General features: G+C 39.1%; 1 protein-coding gene across 1 annotated transcript in view; it reads right to left on the bottom strand.

Annotated features, from left to right (window-relative positions):
- Positions 1-1,260: 1,260 nt before the first annotated feature.
- LOC104231434 (NAC domain-containing protein 1-like) overlaps positions 1,261-22,529 on the bottom strand; it is a 50,931-nt gene continuing 29,662 nt past the window's right edge. Inside the window, exons 3-4 of the mRNA XM_070168705.1 lie at positions 6,531-6,822; positions 1,261-1,509 (exon numbers count right to left, since the gene is read on the bottom strand). Of these exons, the coding sequence (XP_070024806.1) occupies positions 1,261-1,509; positions 6,531-6,822 (541 nt within the window). The remainder of the gene's footprint in view (positions 1,510-6,530; positions 6,823-22,529) is intronic.

Below are 22,529 nucleotides of genomic sequence, written 5' to 3'. Positions count from 1 at the left end.
CCTGAAAATTTGAACTGAAAAACTGAAATTTAGGACGCAGGGTAATTCTTAAATAGCAACCTTTTAAAGTGGCTACCTAGTGTCATTTCTACTTCTTTTTTTAAAAATAAGGTAAAAGAAATTTCAAAATTAACAAAAAAAGAAAAGCTAATAAATGTGTGAGACACAAAATAAAAAAAGTTTTCTAATCCTCAAGTTATACTACATCCATAACTCAAGTTGCTTCTAACTTTAGTGTAAGGTCTACAACTAGTACATGCATTTTACACAACACTTGTTCTATAGTAGCTATAGCCTATAAGATCCGGAGAAGTACAAGTGGAGTATACAGCAGGGAGAAACTTTCATAAACCACTATATTTTAGTAGTTATTAGTTAGTTGTAGCTATCATTTACTATATTACTTCCTATAGCTATGTTTTCAGAGTTTTTAGAGTGTATTTGATGTATTTAAGCTATTGTATTCATGAATACAGTAGTATTTCTAGGCGTGAAACAGGGGATTACAGTTAGACAGATTTTTGTATTCGACTGTATTCACGACATGAAATAGGGGATTACAACTGTTTTTAAACAAAAAGTGAATCAATTAACATAATAGACTCCTAATATAACTCAACAAACTCAATTATAACACACAAAATTTGTATTTCCAGTTATAAAAAAGATTCTCAACCGAAAAACACCTCAAACACATAGCAATCTTCAGAGAAAATATGCTGAATATTTTTCCCAGCCGATAAATACAACAATAACAGAGCAATTTGAATACATATATACATTTGAATACATAAATTATATTAATTAAAAAAAACATATGAATATATTCATGGAATACAACGAGACAGTAAAAGTTCTTCTCATTACTTCTTTTTTGTATTCGGTAAGTGAAAGTTCTAAGTACTAATATAATGAGTGCAAGACATAACAATACAAGGAACTCCAAACCAAGAGAAAATTTCAAATGGATAAAAGAAACATGACATCAACAAATGGGCAAAAGCAAAGTAGAGCATTTTTTATAACTGAACTTTTCATTATAAACAACAAGAATGAACTTAAAAAACATCATCTAAACATCCTAGTTTATACTCCTAACATAAGTCAATGTCAGAATCATGCTCCTAAATTCCTAAGATCTCACAGATATACCAATTAAAAGTACCCTAATTTAATTTTAAAAAAATCTTGGATTTCAAAGAAACTCCAAAATGAAAAATACCCTTTTCAAAAACATCATTAAGGTCCAATTTTCCAGAATTAGTAAACCAAGTCATTCTGCATAAAACCATGATTATCAAAATCCAAAACAGAATCCCAATCAAATTCTTCCAAGAAACCTTCCTGATAATAGCATTCTTGATTTTCCACGTTCACCATTCCAAAGAATTCATCAGAATCAGTCTGAACCAGCATTCCATTATTTTGTTCTAATTGTCCCATAGAGAAAACATTAGAGGAAGTGCTCTCCAACATCATAGGACTGTTCTTAGAGAAAATCATAATACTCTGTTGTGAGGGTTCTGAGTGTTGCGGAAGCCAAATATATATAGTGTGAATGAGTCACAATTACTATACCAAAAATTATGGCAGCCATCAAATAATAAATAAGACAATAAAGCAACAATAAAAAGAATACTAGAATTTACGAGGTTCGGACAATTTTGCCTACTTCCTCGGATACAACAAATATTTTATTCCACTCCAAAAATACAAGTGAAATAATACTAAAAGATAGAAGATTCAAATACCTTAAGAAGATAAGAAAGCAAATGAGAGGTGTGTTTTAATCCTAAACATTAGGCCTCCTTTTATAGGTGAAATTTCCATAAACATTTTGCCCACAACCGATGTGGGACTTTGGCAATCAACAAATCTCCACCTTGCAAAATTCCACATCTTCAATTTTCTCTCAGTAACAAATTTTGGTTGTGTCTTCATCTTCAATCTTCAGTGTTCAACAATGTTGATCAAATCCAAACAATATTGAAACTTGACCGCAGTCACCACTTTTGTCAGCATATCAGCAGGATTCTCTGTAGTATGAATTTTCTTCACCGTGACTCCACCTTCTTCAATGATTTCTCGTACGAAATGATATCGAACATCAATGTGCTTCATCCTTGCATGATAAACTTGGTTCTTCGCTAATTGAATAGCACTTTGACTATCACAAAAAATTGTGATACCTTTTTGTTCAACACCAAGCTCCTTTAGCAATCCTTGAAGCCAAATTGCCTCTTTCACAGCATCTGTAATAGCCATGTATTCTGCCTCTGTTGTAGACAAAGCAACTGTTGACTGCAAAGTAGACTTCCAACTAACTGGTGCCTTTGCAAAAGTAAACACATAACCAGTAGTTGATCTTCGTTTGTCCAGATCACCCGCAAAATCTGAGTCACAATATCCAACTATAGACTGATTGCCTTCTTGCTCAAAAACTAACCCAACATCTACAGTATTATGAACATACCGTAGAATCCACTTCACAGCTTGCCAATGCTCCTTTCTCGGATTATGCATATATCTACTAATAACTCCAACAACTTGTGAAATGTCAGGTCTCGTGCAGACCATTGCATACATCAAGCTACCAACAACATTTGCGTATGGTACCTTTGACATATACTCTCGTTCAGCTTCATCTTTTGGCGACATAGTAGTACTTAGCTTAAAATGGGGAGCAAGTGGAGTACTAACTCGCTTAGTATTTTCATCTATGCCAAAACGTGTAGTACTCTTTTCAAATATTCTTTCTGAGATAAACAGAGTTTCTTTGAACGTCTATCTCTTATTATCTCCATGCCAAGAATTTTCTTTGCCTCACCCAGATCCTTCATCTCGAACTCCTTCTTTAGTTGAATCTTCAACTTATCAATTTCTTCCGAATTCTTAGAAGCTATCAACATATCATTAACATATAGGAGAAGATATACAAAAGAACCATCTTTGAGCTTACGCAAATACACACAATGATCGTACTTGCTTCTCTTGTACCCTTGCCGCAACATAAACTTGTCAAATCTTTTGTACCATTGTCTAGAAGATTGTTTCAATCCGTACAACGATTTTTCAAGTTTGCACACCATATTTTCCTTTCCAGCAACTTTGAATCCTTCTGGCTGAGTCATGTAGATTTCCTCCTCCAAGTTTCCATGTAAAAACGCAGTTTTTACATCCATCTGAACTAGTTCCAAATCCAACTGTGCTACCAAAGCCAACATAATTCTAATGGAGGAATGTTTTACAACTGGAGAAAATACTTCATTGTAATCAATTCCCTCCTTTTGAGCATATCCTTTGGCCACCAATCTTGCTTTGTAGCGAACATCTTCTTGGTTAGGAAATCCTTCTTTCTTTGCAAATACCCATTTGCACCCAATTGCTTTCTTTCCCTTCGGGAGATTGGCCAATCTCCATGTATGATTCTGATGAAGGGACTGTATTTCATCATTCATGGCAATCCTCCACTTATCTTCTTCTGAACTTTGGACAGCATCTTTATAAGTGGTAGGAACATCATCAGCTACAATTGAGGTTGCACAAGCAACTGTCTCTATGAGACGAACAGGTTTCGTTATTGTTCTTTTTGGCCTGCTGGTTGCTATTGATTCAAGTTGTTGTTGAGGTTCCTGAGTTGGAATCTCCTCTACTGGCTCTCCTTCCAGAGGGTAATCTTCATTTGTTTCCTCCTCTGCTTCTTGTGTAGGAAAAATAAATTTTCCCTCAAACTCCACCTGCTTAGAAGCACCCTTCATTTTGTTTGGTATCTTCTGTTACCTTATTTACCATAGCAGATTCATCAAAGGTAACATCCCTGCTGAATATTACTTTCTTTGTCATAGGACACCATAAGCGATATCCTTTGACTCCAGAAGTAATTCCCATAAAAATAGCCTTCTTTGCCCTTGGATCCAATTTTGACTCTGTCACATGATAATATGCAGTTGAGCCAAACACGTGCAAAGAGTCATAATCTACAGCAGGCTTTCCATACCATTTTTCAAATGGTGTCTTGCCATCAATAGCAGCAGATGGTAGACGATTAATGAGGTGGCATGCATATGTAATTGCCTCAGCCCAAAATTCTTTGCCCAAGCCAGCATTGGACAACATACACCGTACCTTCTCCAGCAAGGTCCGGTTCATACGTTCTGCCACTCCATTCTGTTGTGGTGTATGTCTAACAGTGAAGTGTCGGACGATGCCATCATTTTCACAGACCTTATTGAAATGATCATTTTTGTATTCACCTCCATTGTCTGTGCGAATACACTTGATCCTCCTGCCTGTTTGATTCTCCACCATCGTCTTCCATTTGAGAAAAATTCCCAGCACTTCATCTTTGTTTTTCATTGTATACACCCACACTCTTCGAGAAAAATCATCAACAAAGGTTACAAAATAGTGCTTCCCACCCAATGAAGGTGTTTTGGAAGGACCCCAAACATCAGAGTGTACATAATCCAAAATGCCTTTAGTATTATGGATCGCTGTACCAAATTTAACCCTTGTCTGTTTCCCTTTGACACAATGCTCACAAAACTCCAAGTTGCAAGTCTTTACTCCTTTTAACAATCCTTGATCTGATAGAGTTTTCAAGGATTTTCCTCCAGCATGTCCCAAGCGCATGTGTCATAGCCTGGTTGCTTCTGCCTCTTTGTCGTCATTGGACGTCACTGTCGTTGTCCCAATAACTGTACTACCACGATAGTGGTACATGTTATTGTTCTTCCGATTAGCCTTCATTACCACTAGTGCACCAGAGCATACTCTCATCACTCCATTTTCTGCAATGATTTTGAACCCTTTTGATTCTAGGGCTCCCACAGAGATGAGATTCTTCTTCAAATCCGGTACATATCGAACATCTGTTAATGTTCTGATCATTCCATCATGGTTCCTTAATCGTATTGAACCAATGCCATATGAGGTAAGAGGGCTGTTATCCGCTGTGTGGATGACTCCATATTCTCCTTCTTGAAATTCCACGAACCAGTCCCTGTTGGGACACATATGATAGCTACAAGCCGAGTCCATCAACCATATGTCTGATGATGTTGATGACTCTATTGTAACTAATGAGAAGTCTGAATCATCACAATCAGCTACATTTGAATCCATAATGGCCTTTCCATTGTTATGTTTGGCCTTATTCTTCAACTTCAGACAGTCTTTCTTCCAGTGCCCCTTTTCTCGACAAAAGGCACATTCATCTTTGCTGGGTTTAGATCTTGACTTGGATCTTCCCTTCTTTGTCCTCATTTGATTTTGAGGACGACCCCTCACAACCAGTGCTTCTCCTTCTCCGCCCTTTTGTTTTTCTCCCTTTCTTTGTTCATAGCTGTACAAAGCCGAATAAACTTCTCTGAGAGAAATTTCGTCATTCCCATGGAGTAGAGTAGTTTCAAGGTATTCGTACTCATCAGGAAGTGACCCCAATAACATCAAGGTCAAGTCACCATCATCAAATGTTGCATCCATATTTTGTAAGTCTGTGACCAACTTATTGAAACTGGTGATATGTTCGTTCATTGTGGTACTAGGAACATAGGTGAAGCGAAACAGTCTCTTCTTCATGCACAATTTATTTTGACTGTTTTCTTCAAAAATTTATCCTCCAGTGCTTTCCATAATTTACTTGCAGAAGTTTCCTTTGTGTATGGATATTTCTGCTCACTAGAAAGGTAGGATCGAATGGTACCGCACGCAACACGGTTGATAATTCTCCAATCTTCTTCTCCAATAACATCTGGTCTTTTTTCTTCAATGGCAAGATCTAGCCCTTGTTAAAAAAGGACATCTAGAACCCCGCCTTGCCACATCCCAAAATGTCCTGATCCGTCAAATATTTCTACCGCAAATTTCGCATTTGACACAATTCTTGTCATAAGAGAAGATGTCAACGATGACGTATTATTGACACTTGATGTAGATTCTTCTTGTTTATTGTCTCCCATTTTGACACGAATATTATTTAATAGCTGACGACACGAATCAAGATTATTTCCTTTCTGGTGTGGAAGATCAGACTAAGCTGCAACCACAGAGCATACTAAGACATAACCTTGACACAGTTACCAAGATAAATTTTTTTTGATGTGGAAGATCAGACTATGCTGCAACCATAGAGCATACTTAGACAGTACCTTGGCTCTGATACCAATTGTTGCGGAAGCCAAATATATATAGTGTGAATGAGTCACAATTACTATACCAAAAATTATGGCAGCCACCAAATAATAAATAAGACAATAAAGCAACAATAAAAAGAACACTAGAATTTACGAGGTTCGGACAATTTTGCCTACTTCCTCGGACACAACCAATATTTATTCCACTCCAAAAATACAAGTGAAATAATACTAAAAGAGAGAAGATTCAAATGCCTTAAGAAGATAAGAAAACAAATGAGAGGTGTGTTTTAATCCTAAACATTAGGCCTCCTTTTATAGGTGAAATTTCCATAAATATTTTGCCCACAACCGATGTGGGACTTTGGCAATCAATACTGAGGTTTGGAGATGAACCCCTTCTTGCATGACACGATCAATTAACCTCTTATACTCTGAAATAGTAGCATTGGTGTTTCCTCTGATTTTTGATCCGGGGTTCTTCTTAATCGCACATATTACAAACATTTTTGCTTCCTCATATTTCAATTCCTGAAGAAGAGAGTCAGCCAAGAAATACTCCATCATCAACCAACGGCCATTCAAAGAGGAGTCTTTCTTGTTCTTGTAACTCAAGCTTCTTTTATACCTAATAATCAGACTTCCATCTTCAACAAGAATTTTCTTGCCTTTATTCTGCTGTGCCCAACTCCCATATTTTATTGTTTCCATATTTTTATTTCATTCAAGAACTTAATTGATTTGATTAAAAAAGTTATTATTATTAGGCCAATTCTAAATCATCTAAATATTTTCTAGTGATGAAATTTAAATCATATTACTTGTTACAAAATCAAACAATTTACACTTGTTACATGCACAAATTCATATTAACTACCATAGATCAATTGTGAAGTGATAAAACTTACGTAAAAATATATGGCATACATTTATTGATTTAATAAATGCAACAATGCAACTAATTAAATCTTATTATTAATAAAAATCAATAGAAACAAAAAAGATATTGATATAATGTTTTTATTTTATTTTTTTACTATTATTAAAAATTGATTCCAATCGCGCTATGAATACGAGCATAAAGAGAATTAAACTTCCATATAGTTCCTCTTGTGGATTATGCGTTAAATTGCTTTTTGTTTTTGTTTTTAGACTACACACAAATTAGCCCCGGTTCTCTCTTTAGTGTTCGCATATTAGGCGTGCATTCACTAGTTTAGCTTCTAAGATTGGTATGCTCTACATCTATAAAATAAACTCTCGAATATTGTTTTGTCTTTACTGACACCAAGCTTGGTGAAGTGAATGTGTTAGTTTATATGAATCCACCAAACTATAGAGTACCTGATGCTCTATGAGTTTTCACTGAGAATACTAATTAAAACAGTAAGTAAAATGAGACACGGGATTTTTACGTAAAAAAATCCCAAGTCAAGGGGACAAAAACTACGACCTACACTTGTAGGCTTTCAACTTCACTTACTTGTAAACACACTATTACAAGCTACTTTGTAATGACTCTATTACAAAGACTTCAACTCAACTGACTTGTGATACACTTATCACAAGCCACTTTATCACTCACTAGTTATAAAGACTTTAACTTATGACTAACTCTATTCACAACACAAACTCAGAAGATTTATGATTTTGAGTTTTCTAAAACAATGCTTCTAAGAAAGCAAGATAGGAGATACAATGAAGAACAAACAACAAGATTACAACTCAATTACGAACGCACATAGACTCATTGTGGAACTGATCCTTAGTGAAGTTGTCTTCTTGTTCTTGACACACTGGTGACTTCAATGTTGGATGCGATCTTTAATGCTTGAGAGAATATCACTAAATGCTCAAGTGAATATCTTGTGCCTTGCACCATATTGTTATACTACTAAAGACATCCCAAGGATGATGTCAATTCTTGGTTGGTACACGCCTCTTCCTAATGGGAAGTGACTGCTGCACTGTCGCGTGTACAGTTGCAGGCAGTCACTTCTGCAGTTGCTTTCCAGCTGTATAGTTGACTTGTACTTCCCGTCAGAGAATCACCAAGGGATCAGGTCTCTATCTTGTTCCTCTATTCTCTATACTTGTAGTAGTAACTATAGCTGGAGTTTAGGCTGGAATGTGTACCAAGTGTGTAAGGTTCCCTATCTGGTTCTTGACAGTAAGTTTGTTAGATCATCAAAACATAAGGCAAAGACATTGAAAACCCATCAATTTCCCCCTTTTTGATGATGACAAACTTAGACATTGATAACATATATTTAGAGCAGAGATAACCAGATGAGGTAACATGAACTTCACAAGTTCCCCCTGACTTTATGCTTCCTTCTTAATCAGATCCCCTGTTTCAATTCCAATTATACTTCCCCATTTTGGTATCATTAAAAATACACAAGCAGGCAAACATCATAAAGAAGTCTAACATAGCCAACTCATGCCATATATGTGCACACAACATGACAGAAAAGAGAAGCAAAAGGAAAACAACATTGTACAAGTAAAAGGAAGAGTTGTTTTATTGATATGAAAATGGACTAATTAAACATGAGCAATAGCGGTGAAATCCAACATGCCATCACAAAAAAAAAACAAAAAAAAAACAATAACCACAAATCATTATAACAGAAGACATCTGGTCACTGAGAGGTTTCTAATTGGCACTAGAAGAGGGAGACTTGGAGAAGGAGGTAGCAAGGGTTTTGAGAACCAGGTCCATACGGGCATTTGCAGATAGCCGCTCTTCAAGAAATTTTGTGTGAATCTCATCATTTTCCTTGGTCAAGCGTGCTACTTCTTCATAGGAAGAATTAACAGAACCAGGTTCCCCAACAACTTGACTAAGCTGAGTTTCCAGTATGGCATTCTAAGCCCTCAACCTCTTGATCTCTTCGGTAGCAGCATTTTGAGCATTGATTAGTTGAGAAATAGCCAAGGTGCTGCCACCAACCTTTTCTACACACACACACTCTTCCAGAGTAGTTTTAGAGAAGGTTTGCTTGCGGGTGCCCACTTTGGGATTGGCCAAAGGAACCTTGTAGAACTGAAACACTCGAGTGAGAAGAAAGCCATATGGAAGCCCGAGATTGCCACCTTTAAAATTTGCCACCTTTTGCATGTGTTCTATCATGATTGCTGGCATATTGATTGGGGCAAACTCCTCAAGAGCCTCCATTAAGACTAGATCAGACTTTGAAGCAATAGACCGTCTCTCAACACGAGGTAAGAGCACCTTATTAACCAACTTAAAGAGAAGCTGATACTTAGGAAGTAGTGCCTTCTTATGCACCCGTTCCCCCTGCTGAATAGCTTTCTCTTTCATAATAGCTCTCCTAAAGTTAGCTCCATAAACACCCTTGACTGAGGACATCCCTTCACATGGAACTTGGAGAACTTTCCCCAAAGCTGAAGCGTCAAGCACAATGTGTATTCCATTTACTAGAACACAGATGTAGTACCCCTCAACTATGAAAAGAGATGCGTAAAAGTTTTGTACCGCATATTCGTACACTTTAGGCACATCCTCTTGAAACAAAAGATCCCATTGTTGAAATTCCACCATCTCCAGAACTTGCCTCATACCTGCCATCTCTGAGATTGTAGGGTCAAACATACAACCCCACAAGACTTTCTGAGTTCTCAATCTCTCCTGCCACAGACCACTGTCACTGGGTATGGTCTTCGTAGAACCACGTCCTCCTACAGTTTCCCATTTTCATTTTCTAGACCCTTCATCAGACTTCCCTTTCCAGCTTGCAACCCCCACAGTATCTCCTTCAGACATAGCTTGCTCAACTAACACCTTCTTAGACTTACTGCTACCCTTCACAGATGTTCCACTTTGTTTCGCAATAGCTTCATCGGAAGCTCCAACCATAAACTTCTGGAATTTTATAGATCGTTTCACTAAGGAACTAGGTTCCTCTACAACATCTTTATCAACCTCAACCACTGGAATGCTTTTGTCAGTCACAAATTCCCCCTATTTCATCAACCTCTTCTTCTTTTTCTTGATACTCCTCTTACTTTTCTGCAAGGCAGACTCGAAAGCCTTTTTCTACTGTAACCTGGTAGTGGGTCGCTTGGAAGAGGATTCAGGAGTCACTGCTGGTTTACGTATCTTAAACCACACACTGAGAAATCATCAACATGGACCTCACTGGGTGGAATGGATTCCAAGGGCTTAGGATAAACAAGAGGTTCCTAGGTTGTTTCAACTAGAAGAGAATTAGGTTCTCCAACAGGTTTTTCTGTGACTGTTTCATGGACTGGAGACTCGAAGAGTACCAAAGTTCTTTCATGCCCTAGGAATGGAGTTTCTCCCCCCTGAGACTCAGACAAAAGGGAGGCTCCTTCATTCAAAAGACTCTCAACAGTGATAGCCATGATATTGTGTGCTACTTCCTTTTCTGGTGACTCCATAGGAGCCAATGAGTCCAAAATGGAGGAGTTCAAATACTGATCAGGATCATCCTCAGAGACCTCTGACACCTGAGGTGTAACACTTTCTAAGCATTCTTTGGTGAGATCAGAAGAAGGGGAAGACATGGGGTTTTCAACACATGGAAGGGTGACAGAGTTTGACGGAGAAAGAAATATGATAGGAGATGATGAGGAAACATATGTGGGTGTAGTGGTATTGGGGATAGTAGAAGAGTGGGTTTCCGGGGGTGGCGAAGTGGAAATGGTATTGATGGCAGGAGAAGGAAAAGACTGTTCGTTTGCCATTGTAAGAGGATTTGGTAGAGAAATTTGAGTGAGAGAGAAAGGAAGAGGGCATCACAGAGATACAGAGAAGATGAAGGTTCAGGACTACTGAGAGAGAGAGAGAGGGTTTTATGGGAAGAAGGGCTAATAATAGGAGGGGAGAGGAACGATTCTGAAAGATTTTAAAATGGCGGTAGATTTGTGGGAATACGTAATGTGCAGAGGAGGTGAAAGGATTTGAAAGATAAGACGTAATATGCAAACTCTAAAAAGTTGGATGATGTGGAAGTTGAATTAATTTTGTCAACCTTTTTGAAAAAGCATGTGAAACACACATTACTACTAACCTGTGGTAGAGGAACCTAGTTCCTGACCGGTTTTTGTAAAAGATTTTTGCAGCTCTCTTTCATAGTTCAACATTACACCTTTAGCTTCTATGATCGTCATGCGTGTTTACCTACAACGGTATAGATGTGAGTTAGGCCTAGTCAGAAAACACTTTAGCCAATTTTACCTGAATGAGACTTTCATGGTCATGTGAGCAGAACCAGGTTCTCACGTAGGTTTAATTAACTCAAGTGCCACCCTATTTCTCTCAAAGTGTTCCTTGCTCACAACTTTTGTGAAGGTGTCTGCAATTTGATCTTCTGTGCAGCAAAATCTCATACAAATAGTCACCTTTTTCACATTATCTTTGAGACAATGGTATCTGACATCAATATGTTTGGTTCTGTTGTGCTGGACTGAGTTCTTTGCCATGTTAAGAGTGTCTGCTTTAGCTGTTGAGAAAGCCGCTGGGTTGTGTTTCCTTGTACCCCATAAGATTAAGCATGATCTAATAGAATGAGCCATTCCAGATGTGCTCTTCTTAACCACCAGATAACTTTGTTTCTTTCAAATTGATGCAGTTCCTCTTGCATTACTGTAATCCAGTCAACATCATTCAAGGCTTCCTTAATATTTTTGGGTTCTATCTGGGATAGAAATACAGAGAAGACTAGGGAATTTTTGGCTTTTGGTCTTGTCTGAATCCAGAATCAAAGGGGTGATTATGTTATCAAGTAGATGGGAGCTTTTGTGTTTCCAATTGGGGACTGATGTTTGATTAGTAGAGGAACTGGGTAAATTAGGTGGATTTTTCTGCACTCCTTGTTCTGCTACTTGTGGAGTGCCTTGCACTACATCTCCAACTCTTTCTTCAGCTTCAGTGATAGTAATTGAAGTACCAGGTTCCTCTTGAGAAGTGGAAGAGGATGTTGCATTGTCTTTACCTGTCTCCTTCACTTGACTCATCATATCAACCTTGCCATTTGAAACATCAGATATTTCTCCAGGAACCAAAAGTGGTTCATTATCTTGATCATCATTGTTCCTCCTTTGTTAGAGGAGGGTGTCTCGTTGAATAGCACATGAACACTTTCTTCCACACATTGTATCCTTTTGTTGTAGACTTTGTAAGCTTTGCTTTGAGAGGAGTATCCTAGAAAGATTCTTTCATCACTTTTTGTATCAAACTTCCCAAGCTGGTCCTTCCCGTTTTTGAGAACATAGCATTTGCATCCTTTAGTTCTCAGATAAGTTATATTTGGTTTTGTTTAGGAGGGACCTGATCATACACCTGTCCACCAAGTAGCAAGCAGTGTTTATTGCTTCTACCCATAATTTTTTTTGGTGATTCCACTGTCAATGAGCATTGTCCGTGCCATGCCTTCCCGAGTTCTATTCTTCTTTCAACAACACTATTCTATTATGGAGTCCTTGGTACTGAGAAGTTGTGAGTGATCCCATTTTCATTACAAAACTCATCAAATTTGGTGTTGTCAAATTTTGTCCCGTGGTTAGATCCGATGTATGCTTCCTTCAATTCCATTTTTACTTGGTCTTCTTGACAAAGGCCACAAATACCTCGAAAGTACTTGCTTTCTTCGGAAGAGTGTAGAATGCCGGTTATGGATCTTCGGGGCGAGGTGAGTCTCCTTTCTAACCTTGTAAGAGGGAATTATCCCCATAGGTGAATTAATTGGATTTGTGCTTCTATTTGTGGGGGCACGAGGTGACGAGAGTCTGTGCGTAGCTACTATTATGTTTAAGTCCGGGTAGTTTAGGACCCAAAAGCATGCTATACTTGGAATATTTGTAATCTTATGGACAGTTTGAATTGCTTAAACCACATCGAATTAGTAAATGAATTTCTAAAAAGGATTAAACTTCATTTTCTTAAATTGTTAAAAGAGAATTGGCTTTTCTTTAGATAATCATTCCCTGTTGACTTCTTGATTGACTGTCTATGTGTGTTTAGTTTCGGAGAGCCGAACGCCTCGGTAAATTAAAGAGATGCATCTATGGTTCGCGCCATTTGACCCTCTGGCAGTGCACAGTTTAAATATTGTTGGATCGGGCCGTACGACCTCGGCATGATTTGTGCATGCTTGTATTGCTTGCCTTGAGATTTATAGAAATTGATATTTTCTCTCCCTGACTCGAGATAAATTGATAATTAATAGATTATGAATTCGGAGACTTTTAATATAAAAAGGAACGTTTACCTGTTTCGTGACTTATTTAATTTACTGCCATTTTTAATAAATCCATGATTATTCGCATTAGTAATATACTTCTATTGGACCACTAGTAAGTGTCGAAGTCGACCTCTCGTCTCTATTTCTTTGAGATTAGATGAGATACTCACTGGGTACACGTTATTTTCGTACTCATACTACACTTGCTATGCATTTTGTTGCACATGTTCATGTGTAGCTAGTGGCTTAGTAGCATAGCAGTATGGTTGATACGGGGATTTAGGTGAGCTGCATTTGTCGAGACGACCCGCAGCCAGCAGAGTCCCCTTCAGAGTATTGTACTGTATTTTCATTTCTATCCACTTTGTATTCCGGACGGTTACTGTATTTTATTTTATTCCTAGTAAATGCTCATGCACTTGTGACACCGGGTTCTGGGATGATTATTGGGTATCTTGTATTTACTTCTAAACATTCTTTTATTTACTTTGTAAAAATTATCTTTTACTAGTAAAATTGAAGGAAAATCATAATTTTCAAAATTATTAAAACAAGAATTTAATTAGGTATTTTTGTTGGCTTGCGTGACAACGGTGTTCAGCGCCATCACGACCTTTAGTGGAATTTGGGTCGTGACAACATGGTATCAAAGCACTATGTTCCCTTAGGTCTCACGAGTCGTGAGCGAGTCCAATAGAGTCTTGCGGATCAGTACGAAGACGTCTGTACTTATCTTAGGGAGGCTACAGGGCTGTTAGGAGCACTTCCCTTCTTGATTCCTTATCGTTCGTTTTGATTCCTTTGAGGTTTATGCCCTTATTTCCTTCCTATTCAATCTTACGCGACGTGAAGCGCTTGCTATCAACTGGGAATTGAAGAAATGTAATGATACTATAGATGTGGTGCAGAATGTTTCTCCCTACATAGTTGATTGGGATATTGTCGTCGCCTTGCAGAAGGATACCTTATCATTTCAGCTTAGTAGTTGTACTTCTAAGAGCTTTAAGTTTATGCATAGGTTGCTATGATGCTCATGAATGTTTATTGCACGGTAATGATGTGATGGTAGGATGATTGTCCATGCATGGAAGCAGTGTATGACTTGGAAGGAAGTTCTCTCAGTGCATGGTTTCGAGATTCAGTATCTTATTTTTGGTGGAGGAAAAGCAATTGGCCTATGAATGTCCAGAGTTGGGTAGGGGAAGTAACGAGACTTGGTATTTTCGAGCATGGTGGAATTTTCATCTGTGATGTGGTGTCATCATCCTCGATTAAATGTGTTAAGTTTGCCGGTGTTATGGTCTTCTGCATTTCGCCTTTGGGGCAAGATATTGTGAAATAATATTGGAGAAACGACTGTCAGAGATCGCAGGGTGCGGTGGTTCAGGATTGAATCGGTGTTTCTAATGTTGACGTCTCGAGAAAGATGATCTTCGGAAAGGTTTAAAGTTAGTAGCGATTTGTGGGTTCAAGTGCTACGGAGATAGATTTTATTTAAGGTAACAACTGAGCAGCAAAGGATGAGGAAGGACATGTGGGGAGTGTCAGGCGGTGGTTAAAATTTCTAAAAGGCCAGGTATAAGAAGCGAATGTGGAGTAGTTGTTTAAAGGAGTGAGTTTGACCAAAGTGGGAGAGTGGCGAAGTCGCATATGGGTTTTGTGATAGGATGACAACACACCTTAAGAAAAGTTTGGAATGATTTGGGGATTTTAGCTGACGATGATTAGGTCTACAGATTTAATTTGAAGTATTAGCTATTATGCGGCGGGACATTAGATATGACAGAAAGGAGTTGCTTGATATGGAGAAGGATACAACATAACTTTGAATCAGAAGATATTGTCGCACATTTGGTTGATGTCCACGAGGAAGGAATGGACTTGTTCAGCTGGTGAATGAGCACAGGCTCAGGTGGGTTATTTCCTGTGAGCAGGTCAGCGGTTGCGTGGTTGGCGAAGCGTCTGCGAAGGATTTTATAGGCTATCGGCAAGAGGTCTCGAGTGTGTTAAGGTTGCTAGCGATTCATAGTGTTCATGAGATTCTAAAGGAAGGATTCCGAGGAATCTGGCAGTTTAATTGCACAAGGTCATGCCAATAAGAAATAAAGAATCTTGGTGGGTTTTAGAGTTGTGTAATAGTGGCTTGAAGCTAAGTGGGAGAGTCTCACCGCCTACGGTTGGATTGCATGGTCGTCTATTTATGAGATTTCTGGTTATTAGCATATTGATGGATTATTTCAGCTAAGGGAGAGGAACATAAGAGATGATTTGAGCAAAGGAATTGTTAAAGGTGTGCTATGGTTGGCCTTATTGGCTCATGTTCAGACTTGGGGAAGGATTCCGGAATTTATGCCTTGTATAGATGCGGGTTCAAGGGAAGTGATTCGGCCGGGTGCTTCGTCGAGAGGGTACTCATGTGGTAGAAGATTTAGGGAGTTGATTATATTCGGGGCCAAGTCAGAGCGGGTGGCTCACAACAATGGTCCTAGTGGATCCAAAGGTATAAGTGTGGTGTCTAAGGAGTTCGAGTACATAAGTATGGTTAAGAATTGAGCTTTTGCAGTGGATCATGATAAGAGAATCGAAATGCTCTATGAAACTTTCAGCTTGCAGTGTAGCATTTGGAGGAATGGGAGGAAATAGACTTCAGATCTAGTGGGATCATCGGAATGGGTATACCGATTGAGGATGCAGATATGTGCACAAGGAAGGTAAGAGATGGTTCATGGGTTTGAGATAACATGGTCTCGTGATTCAAGGTCACTCGGGGTGAGAGCGAACAGAGTGTGTTATGTGTTGAATTGAGATATTATTAATTCTGAGGCAGTTGAGGATAAATTAGAAGAGGTTGGATTGGTTAGCCATGGTTGAATTGGCATACTGATGGCAGTGATTAGTTCCTTCAGTGTGATTTAGTTATGTATATGAATTGTGACAGTACGTGTGAGACTTGACGGTCTCCGTGATTGATCTTATTTGGAAGTATTCAACTATTATGGCCTGTTATGGGTAGGCATATCTCGGAAGGGCTATGGTGGCTTAGACCATTACTTGATGATTTGCATGTTCTACATTTATGAGGATTCACTCGCGCGATGCTATGGTTCTCCTGAATGAGCTAAGTGAAAAGTTTTATATGATGAGGCACTAATCTATCAATGGTCCAGGAGTTATGATGAAATTCTACGGCTATCGCATATTGGCGTGTTAGGTGCGGGGAGTGGTATGAATTTGAAATTGAGGATCAAGGTTGCGGTTCGGTGTTGACAAGGATGTCGCAAGCTCGGATGAGTAGGAAAGGAGTTTGGAAGTTTAAAGTAAGTTGGTATTATTTTCAGCGTCATCTGAGATCAGTGCCTTGTACAAGAGGCTTTGTGTATTGATTTGCGGATTCTTGTTTTACTTTGTAGCATGGTATGATCGGTGGTGAGGATGTGCAGATTTGTTATCTGGTGTGCAAGGTCGTGGGAGCGTGTCCCATGGGAAGATTGTAAAAGTGTGGCATGTAGTCACATAATTGATTGAAGAATTAAACCAAATATGAAGATAGTGGTGATATCATTAATTTGAGAATTTATGCCTGGAGGACACTTGGTTTATTGTGTTGTGGACTATGGAGGATTGCTCCGGTTATGATGGTTGATCTTGTGTGTTATGGGAAAAAGGGGTTATTATGGACCCATGAAAGGTTATTAGCCTAGTTCTGTGCGATCAAAATCGGCTTGAGGTCTGTGGATGGATTTAAATATAAATATGGGCTCTATACTAGGCCGAAGGTGTCCATATCAGCATAGCTCTCCTTATGAAGGAGTATTCGGACGTTGGGTACTATTTTGTCGTCAGCTATTTCTGCTAATGCTACATTGTGTCGTGTGAGTTGTGAAACGGCTTGATAAATTTCTTATGCATTGAAGTTTCGTGTAGCGATGGTGTCACATGAGCAGGATGGCTCTTGAGATTCATATCATATATCGCACCTCAGTTGTACTTGAGTTTTGTAGCTTATGGCGCTATACGTCTCTCCAGGTTTGGTATTATGCACTTCGCGTACTTATGACCAATATTCGGTATTTTGTTATAATGAGTAATTTAGCTCGATGTGTATCTCCTTATGTGAATTTTATGTGTGGTCGGGTGGCACGTCGCCACGGGTATGTTATTTGGATCGGGTTGCACGCCGCAACAGTGTGATGTTGAATACAGCTTTCTATATCCTATTTTTGTGTGTCTTGTTTCCCATTTTCTGAGGGAAGTTCATATTAGTGTGTGAGTCGAGTAGTCCCTTCCAGAGTTCGTTTCTCTTTTGTATTACGTTCGAGTTGGTAGCCTATTGGCATTGTGGCATCATATGGGACTTTTGGTCATGTCTGAGTGGCTTATTTGCTGAGCAGTTTGTACTGGGTAAGACGAGATTATTGGATCTAAGATCAGTACAATCGGATTATATGAAGAATATTAAAGGGCAAATACCATTATTTGGTTCAGAATGAGGTGACGGTTCTTGTCAGGGGTATAGACTCAATGAATTATTAACTCGACAGTTGGTTATGAATTTCTACGCGCATCTTCCGTCATGGTGGTATTGTAAGAGTTAGAGCAAGATGTATATGGTCGTGAGATGCATTGGGAGTGTCAGATTCATGGAATTTCGACTAATTATGATCAGAGGATATTATTATGGTTATGTGAGTTGTGCACAACATAGTGTGAATTCAGCAAAGGTATGCAATCTTGTATCGGTGCATCATGTGGTGATTGATGTGGTGTTCATATGTTGGAAGCAGGCCTGGCAGAGAGTTCCGGATGTTGGAACTGGGCTATAAGCTTATTTGCTTGAATAAAAGAGAACATCTTCAGATTTGCTCGAGCTAATGCGCTCAACCGAGTTGTGGTAGCACGGGTAGGTGCACAAGGTGTTAAGAAATGATTTCAGACAACTCCAATGCAGTTCTTAGCATGTTCGAGGATGAACGTATGTTTAAGTAGGAGAGAATGTAACGACCCGACCGGTCATTTTGAGCTCTAGTACGTTGTTCAGCAGTTTGAGGCCATAAACAACTTCACTTCAGGTATTATGACTTGTACACATGGTTGGAATTGAATTTTGGAAAGTTCGAAGTTGATTTGGGAAGAGAATTCCCATTTTGAATGCCTTAAGTTGGAAGAATTGACTAAGATTGGATTTTTGAGTAAACGGCCTTAGAATCTGGAATTTGAAGGTTCCAGCAGGTTCATATGATGGTTTTAGACTTGGGCGTATGTTTGGATCGGGTTTTGGAAGACCCGAGAAGGTTTCAACACCTATTGTAGAAGTTAGCATTTTTGGAAGAATTTCATAAGTTTGGGTTGAAGTGCATTTCAGTGTTGTCGATGTCCGTTTGGGATTCCGAGTCTGGGATTAGCTCCGTATGGTGATTCTGGTGTTCAGAGTGCGATTGGAAGTGAATTCGGAGGTCCACATGTCATTTTGGAGTCATTTGGCTAAAGATAAAAATTTGAAGGTTTTTGAGAAGTTTGACCGGAAGTGGACTTTTTGATATCGGGGTAAGATTCCGATTCTGGAAGTTGGAGTAGGTTCGTAATGTCAAATGTGTCTTGTGTGCAAAATTTGAGTTCAATCGGACGTGATTTGATATGTTTTGGCATCGAATGTAGAAGTTTGAAATTCTAAAGTTCATTAAGCTTGGATTGGAGGTCGATTCATGATTTTAGCATTATTTGATATGATTTGAGGCCTCGAGCAAGTCCGTAATGTATTTTGGGACTGGTTGGTGTGATTGGACGGGGTCCGAGGGGCCTCGGGTGGATTTCGGATAGTCAACGGATTGAAAATGGAATTGGAGGAAGGGATGAAGCAGTTGGGCTTCTGGTGTAACCGCACCTGTGTGAGGAGCACCGCAGGTGCGGGGGTGACCTGCAGAAGTGGCTGGAAGTGGATGTGTTAGAAACCGTAGGTGCGATGGATTTCCCGCACCTGCGAGGTCGCAGATGAGGTCTGGGCAGCGCAGAAGCGGTTTGGGGCAGCTAGAGGAGGACCGCAGAAGTGGTATTGGAACCACAACTGCGGAATTGCAGAAGCGGTCAAGTGACTACAGGTGCGAGAGGTCAGGCTGGGCGGTGTGTTCTTTAAAGAACGAGTTTTGGCTCATTTTTCACACATTTTCACTTGGGTTAGGCGATTTTGGAGCCTTTGAAGAGAGGAACTTCATCATCAAACATGAGGTAAGTTAATCCTACCTCTTGTAAGTTAAATACATGATTTTATTGCGGATTAAAGTATGGAAATTGGTAGAAACTTGGGGTTTGATGAAAAGACCTAGAATTTGTATTTTTGGATTTTGACCACGATTTTGGGTATGAAATTGAAAGTAAATTATATATTTGAGTTCGTGAGCCTATGGGTAAACTTAATCTTCGAAAAATTTCGGAATCTGAGCATGTGGGCCCGAGGGCGTATTTGTTAACTTTTCGATCGGGGTTAGGAATTGTTATAAATTGGATCATTAGGGGTAATTGAACATATATTAATGGATTTGCATAATTATTGGCTAGTTGTGGAGCATTGTGCATCGATTCGAGTCTTCGGAAGGGCGTGGAATGCCGGCTATGGATCTTCAGAGCAAGGTGAGTCTTTTTTCTAACCTTGTAAGAGGGAATTGTCCCCATAGGTGAATTAATTGGATTTGTGCTTCTATTTGTGGGGGCTAAGTATGCACGAGGTGACGAGAGTCCATGCGTAGCTACTATTATGTATAAGTTCGGGTAGTTTAGGACCCAAAAGCATGCTATACTTGGAATACTTGTAATCTTATGGACAGTTTGAATTGCTTAAACCACATCAAATTAGTAAATGAATTTCTAAAAAAGATTAAACTTCATTTTTTTAAATTGTTAAAAGAGAATTGGCTTTTCTTTGGATAATTATTCCCTGTTGACTTCTTAATTGATTGTCTGTGTGTGTTTCATTTCAGAACGGGCCGAATGCCTCAGCAGATTAAATAGATGCATCTATGGTTCGCGCCATTCAACCCTCTGGCAGTGCACAGTTTAAATATTGTTGGATCGGGTCGTACGACTTCGGCATGATTTGTGCATGCTTGTATTGCTTGCCTTGAGATTTATAGAAATTGAGATTTGCTCTCCCTGACTCGAGATAAATTGATAATTAATAGATTATGAATTCGGAGACCATTAATATAAAAAGGAATGTTTACCTGTTTCGTGACATATTTGAATTTACTGCCGTTTTTAATAAATCCATGGTTATTCGTATTAATAATATATTACTATTGGACCACTAGCAAGTGTCGAAGTCGACCTCTCAACTCTACTTCTTCGAGATTAGACGGGATACTCACTGGGTACACGTTGTTTTCGTACTCATACTACACTTGCTGTGAATTTTGTTGCACAGGTTCATATGTGGCTAGTGGCTTAGTGGCATAGTGGCATGGTTGATACGGAGACTTAGGTGAGCTGCATTTGTCGAGACGACCCGCAGCCAGCAGAGTCCCCTTCAGAGTATTGTATTGTATTTTCATTTCTGTCCACTTTGTATTTCGGACAGTTACTGTATTTTATTTCGTTCCTAATAAATGCTCATGCACTTGTGACACCGGGTTCTGGGATGATTATTGGGTATCTTGTATTTACTTCTAAACATTCTTTTATTTACTTTGTAAAGAGACAGCAGTGTCCGGCGCCATCATGACCCTTAGTGGAATTTGGGTCGTGACAAGAATCCTGTTTGAAAGGAATTTTATAACCCAACAATGCCAACGTATGGCAGTACACAAGGCTGAATAAAGAGAGAAAGCGCGACTATCTAGCAGGAGCCGTTTCGGTTGTAAGCCATGAGCATCAACATCGCTAAGTTCTAACATATGCGACGAATATTCAGTTATTAAAATATTTTCTTTCTATTTGGAAAAAGATTCTTGTGATGACCCGATAGGTCATTTTGAGTTTTACCCTTTATTTTCGTGTGTCCAAGACTTCAATTAGCTTCGTTTAGTGTTTCTCAATTTGCGTGCGTAGTTTATGTCTAATTATGAAAATCTTTTATGTGAAAATTGAAGAAAACGGATCCGGATTGGTATTTTGACGATTTTGGTGGGTCTGTATCGTAAGTTTGGACTTGGGCATACAGAATTGAATTCGGAAGTCCCTAACTTGTTTTCACGTGATTTGTTGAAAACAAGTAATTTGAAAGTTTAAGGAATTCCAAAGTTTGACCGTAGGTTGACTTTATTGCTATCAGGTTTGGATTTTGGTTTCGGGCTTTCGGCGCTCGGTTGTGAATTTGAAAGTTCGTGAGTTTTTTTGAAAATTTCATGCTTTTTGATGTCTGATTCATAGTTCTATGTGTTATTATGGTATTTTGATCACGCGAGCGAGTTCGTATGATGTTATTACACTTGTGTGCATGTTCGGTTTGGAGCCTGAGGGGCTCGGGTGAGTTTCGGATAGGCTATGGGTCATTTTGGACTTAGAATTTCAAGTTTCAGGCATTCTGCTGGTGTCTGGTGCAGTGTACTTTGCAATCCCAAGAGGGAACTTGGGGCTGGTGTGGTTTTCTTCTACACGAACACGGAGAAGCGACCACGAATGCGAAGCATCAGAGGGATTACCCTTCACGAATGCAACCATTCACTTGCGAACGTGATGGGTTATGTGAGATTCTGGGGAGGCAGGGGTTGCTCTACGCGAGCTGTAATGACCCGGCCAGTCATTTTAAGAATTTATGACTCGATACCTTATTAACTGCTTTTACCGTGTTTGTTTCTGTTGTTGTTGAGTTGCCGGGGAGAATTATTGGGAGTTTCGGAGAGCTTTGGGACACTTAGTCCTTAAATGAGAGCTTAAGTTTTGAAAATTTGACTGTAGTCGGACAATGTGAAGATGACATCGAAATGGAATTTTGATGGTTCCGTTAGCTCCGTTGGGTGATTTCGGGTTTAGGAGCGTGTTCAGATGGTGTTTTGGAGGTCCGTAGCTAATTTAGGCTTGAAATGCCGAAAGTTGAATTTTTGAAGTTTCCGGTTTGATAGTGAGATTTTGATCCGAGGACTAGAATGGAATTCTCCATAGTGTTGAATGTGACGTGTGTTCGCACGAGGTTTGATAAACTTTTTGATCGAAAGCGTATTTTGAGAGTTTTTGA

This window comes from Nicotiana sylvestris, chromosome 3 (genome assembly GCF_000393655.2).
Source record: "Nicotiana sylvestris chromosome 3, ASM39365v2, whole genome shotgun sequence".
NCBI classification, from domain to species: domain Eukaryota; kingdom Viridiplantae; phylum Streptophyta; class Magnoliopsida; order Solanales; family Solanaceae; genus Nicotiana; species Nicotiana sylvestris.
The sequence above is the reverse complement of the archived record's forward strand: the minus strand, read 5'-3'. Positions and strand labels throughout refer to the sequence as shown.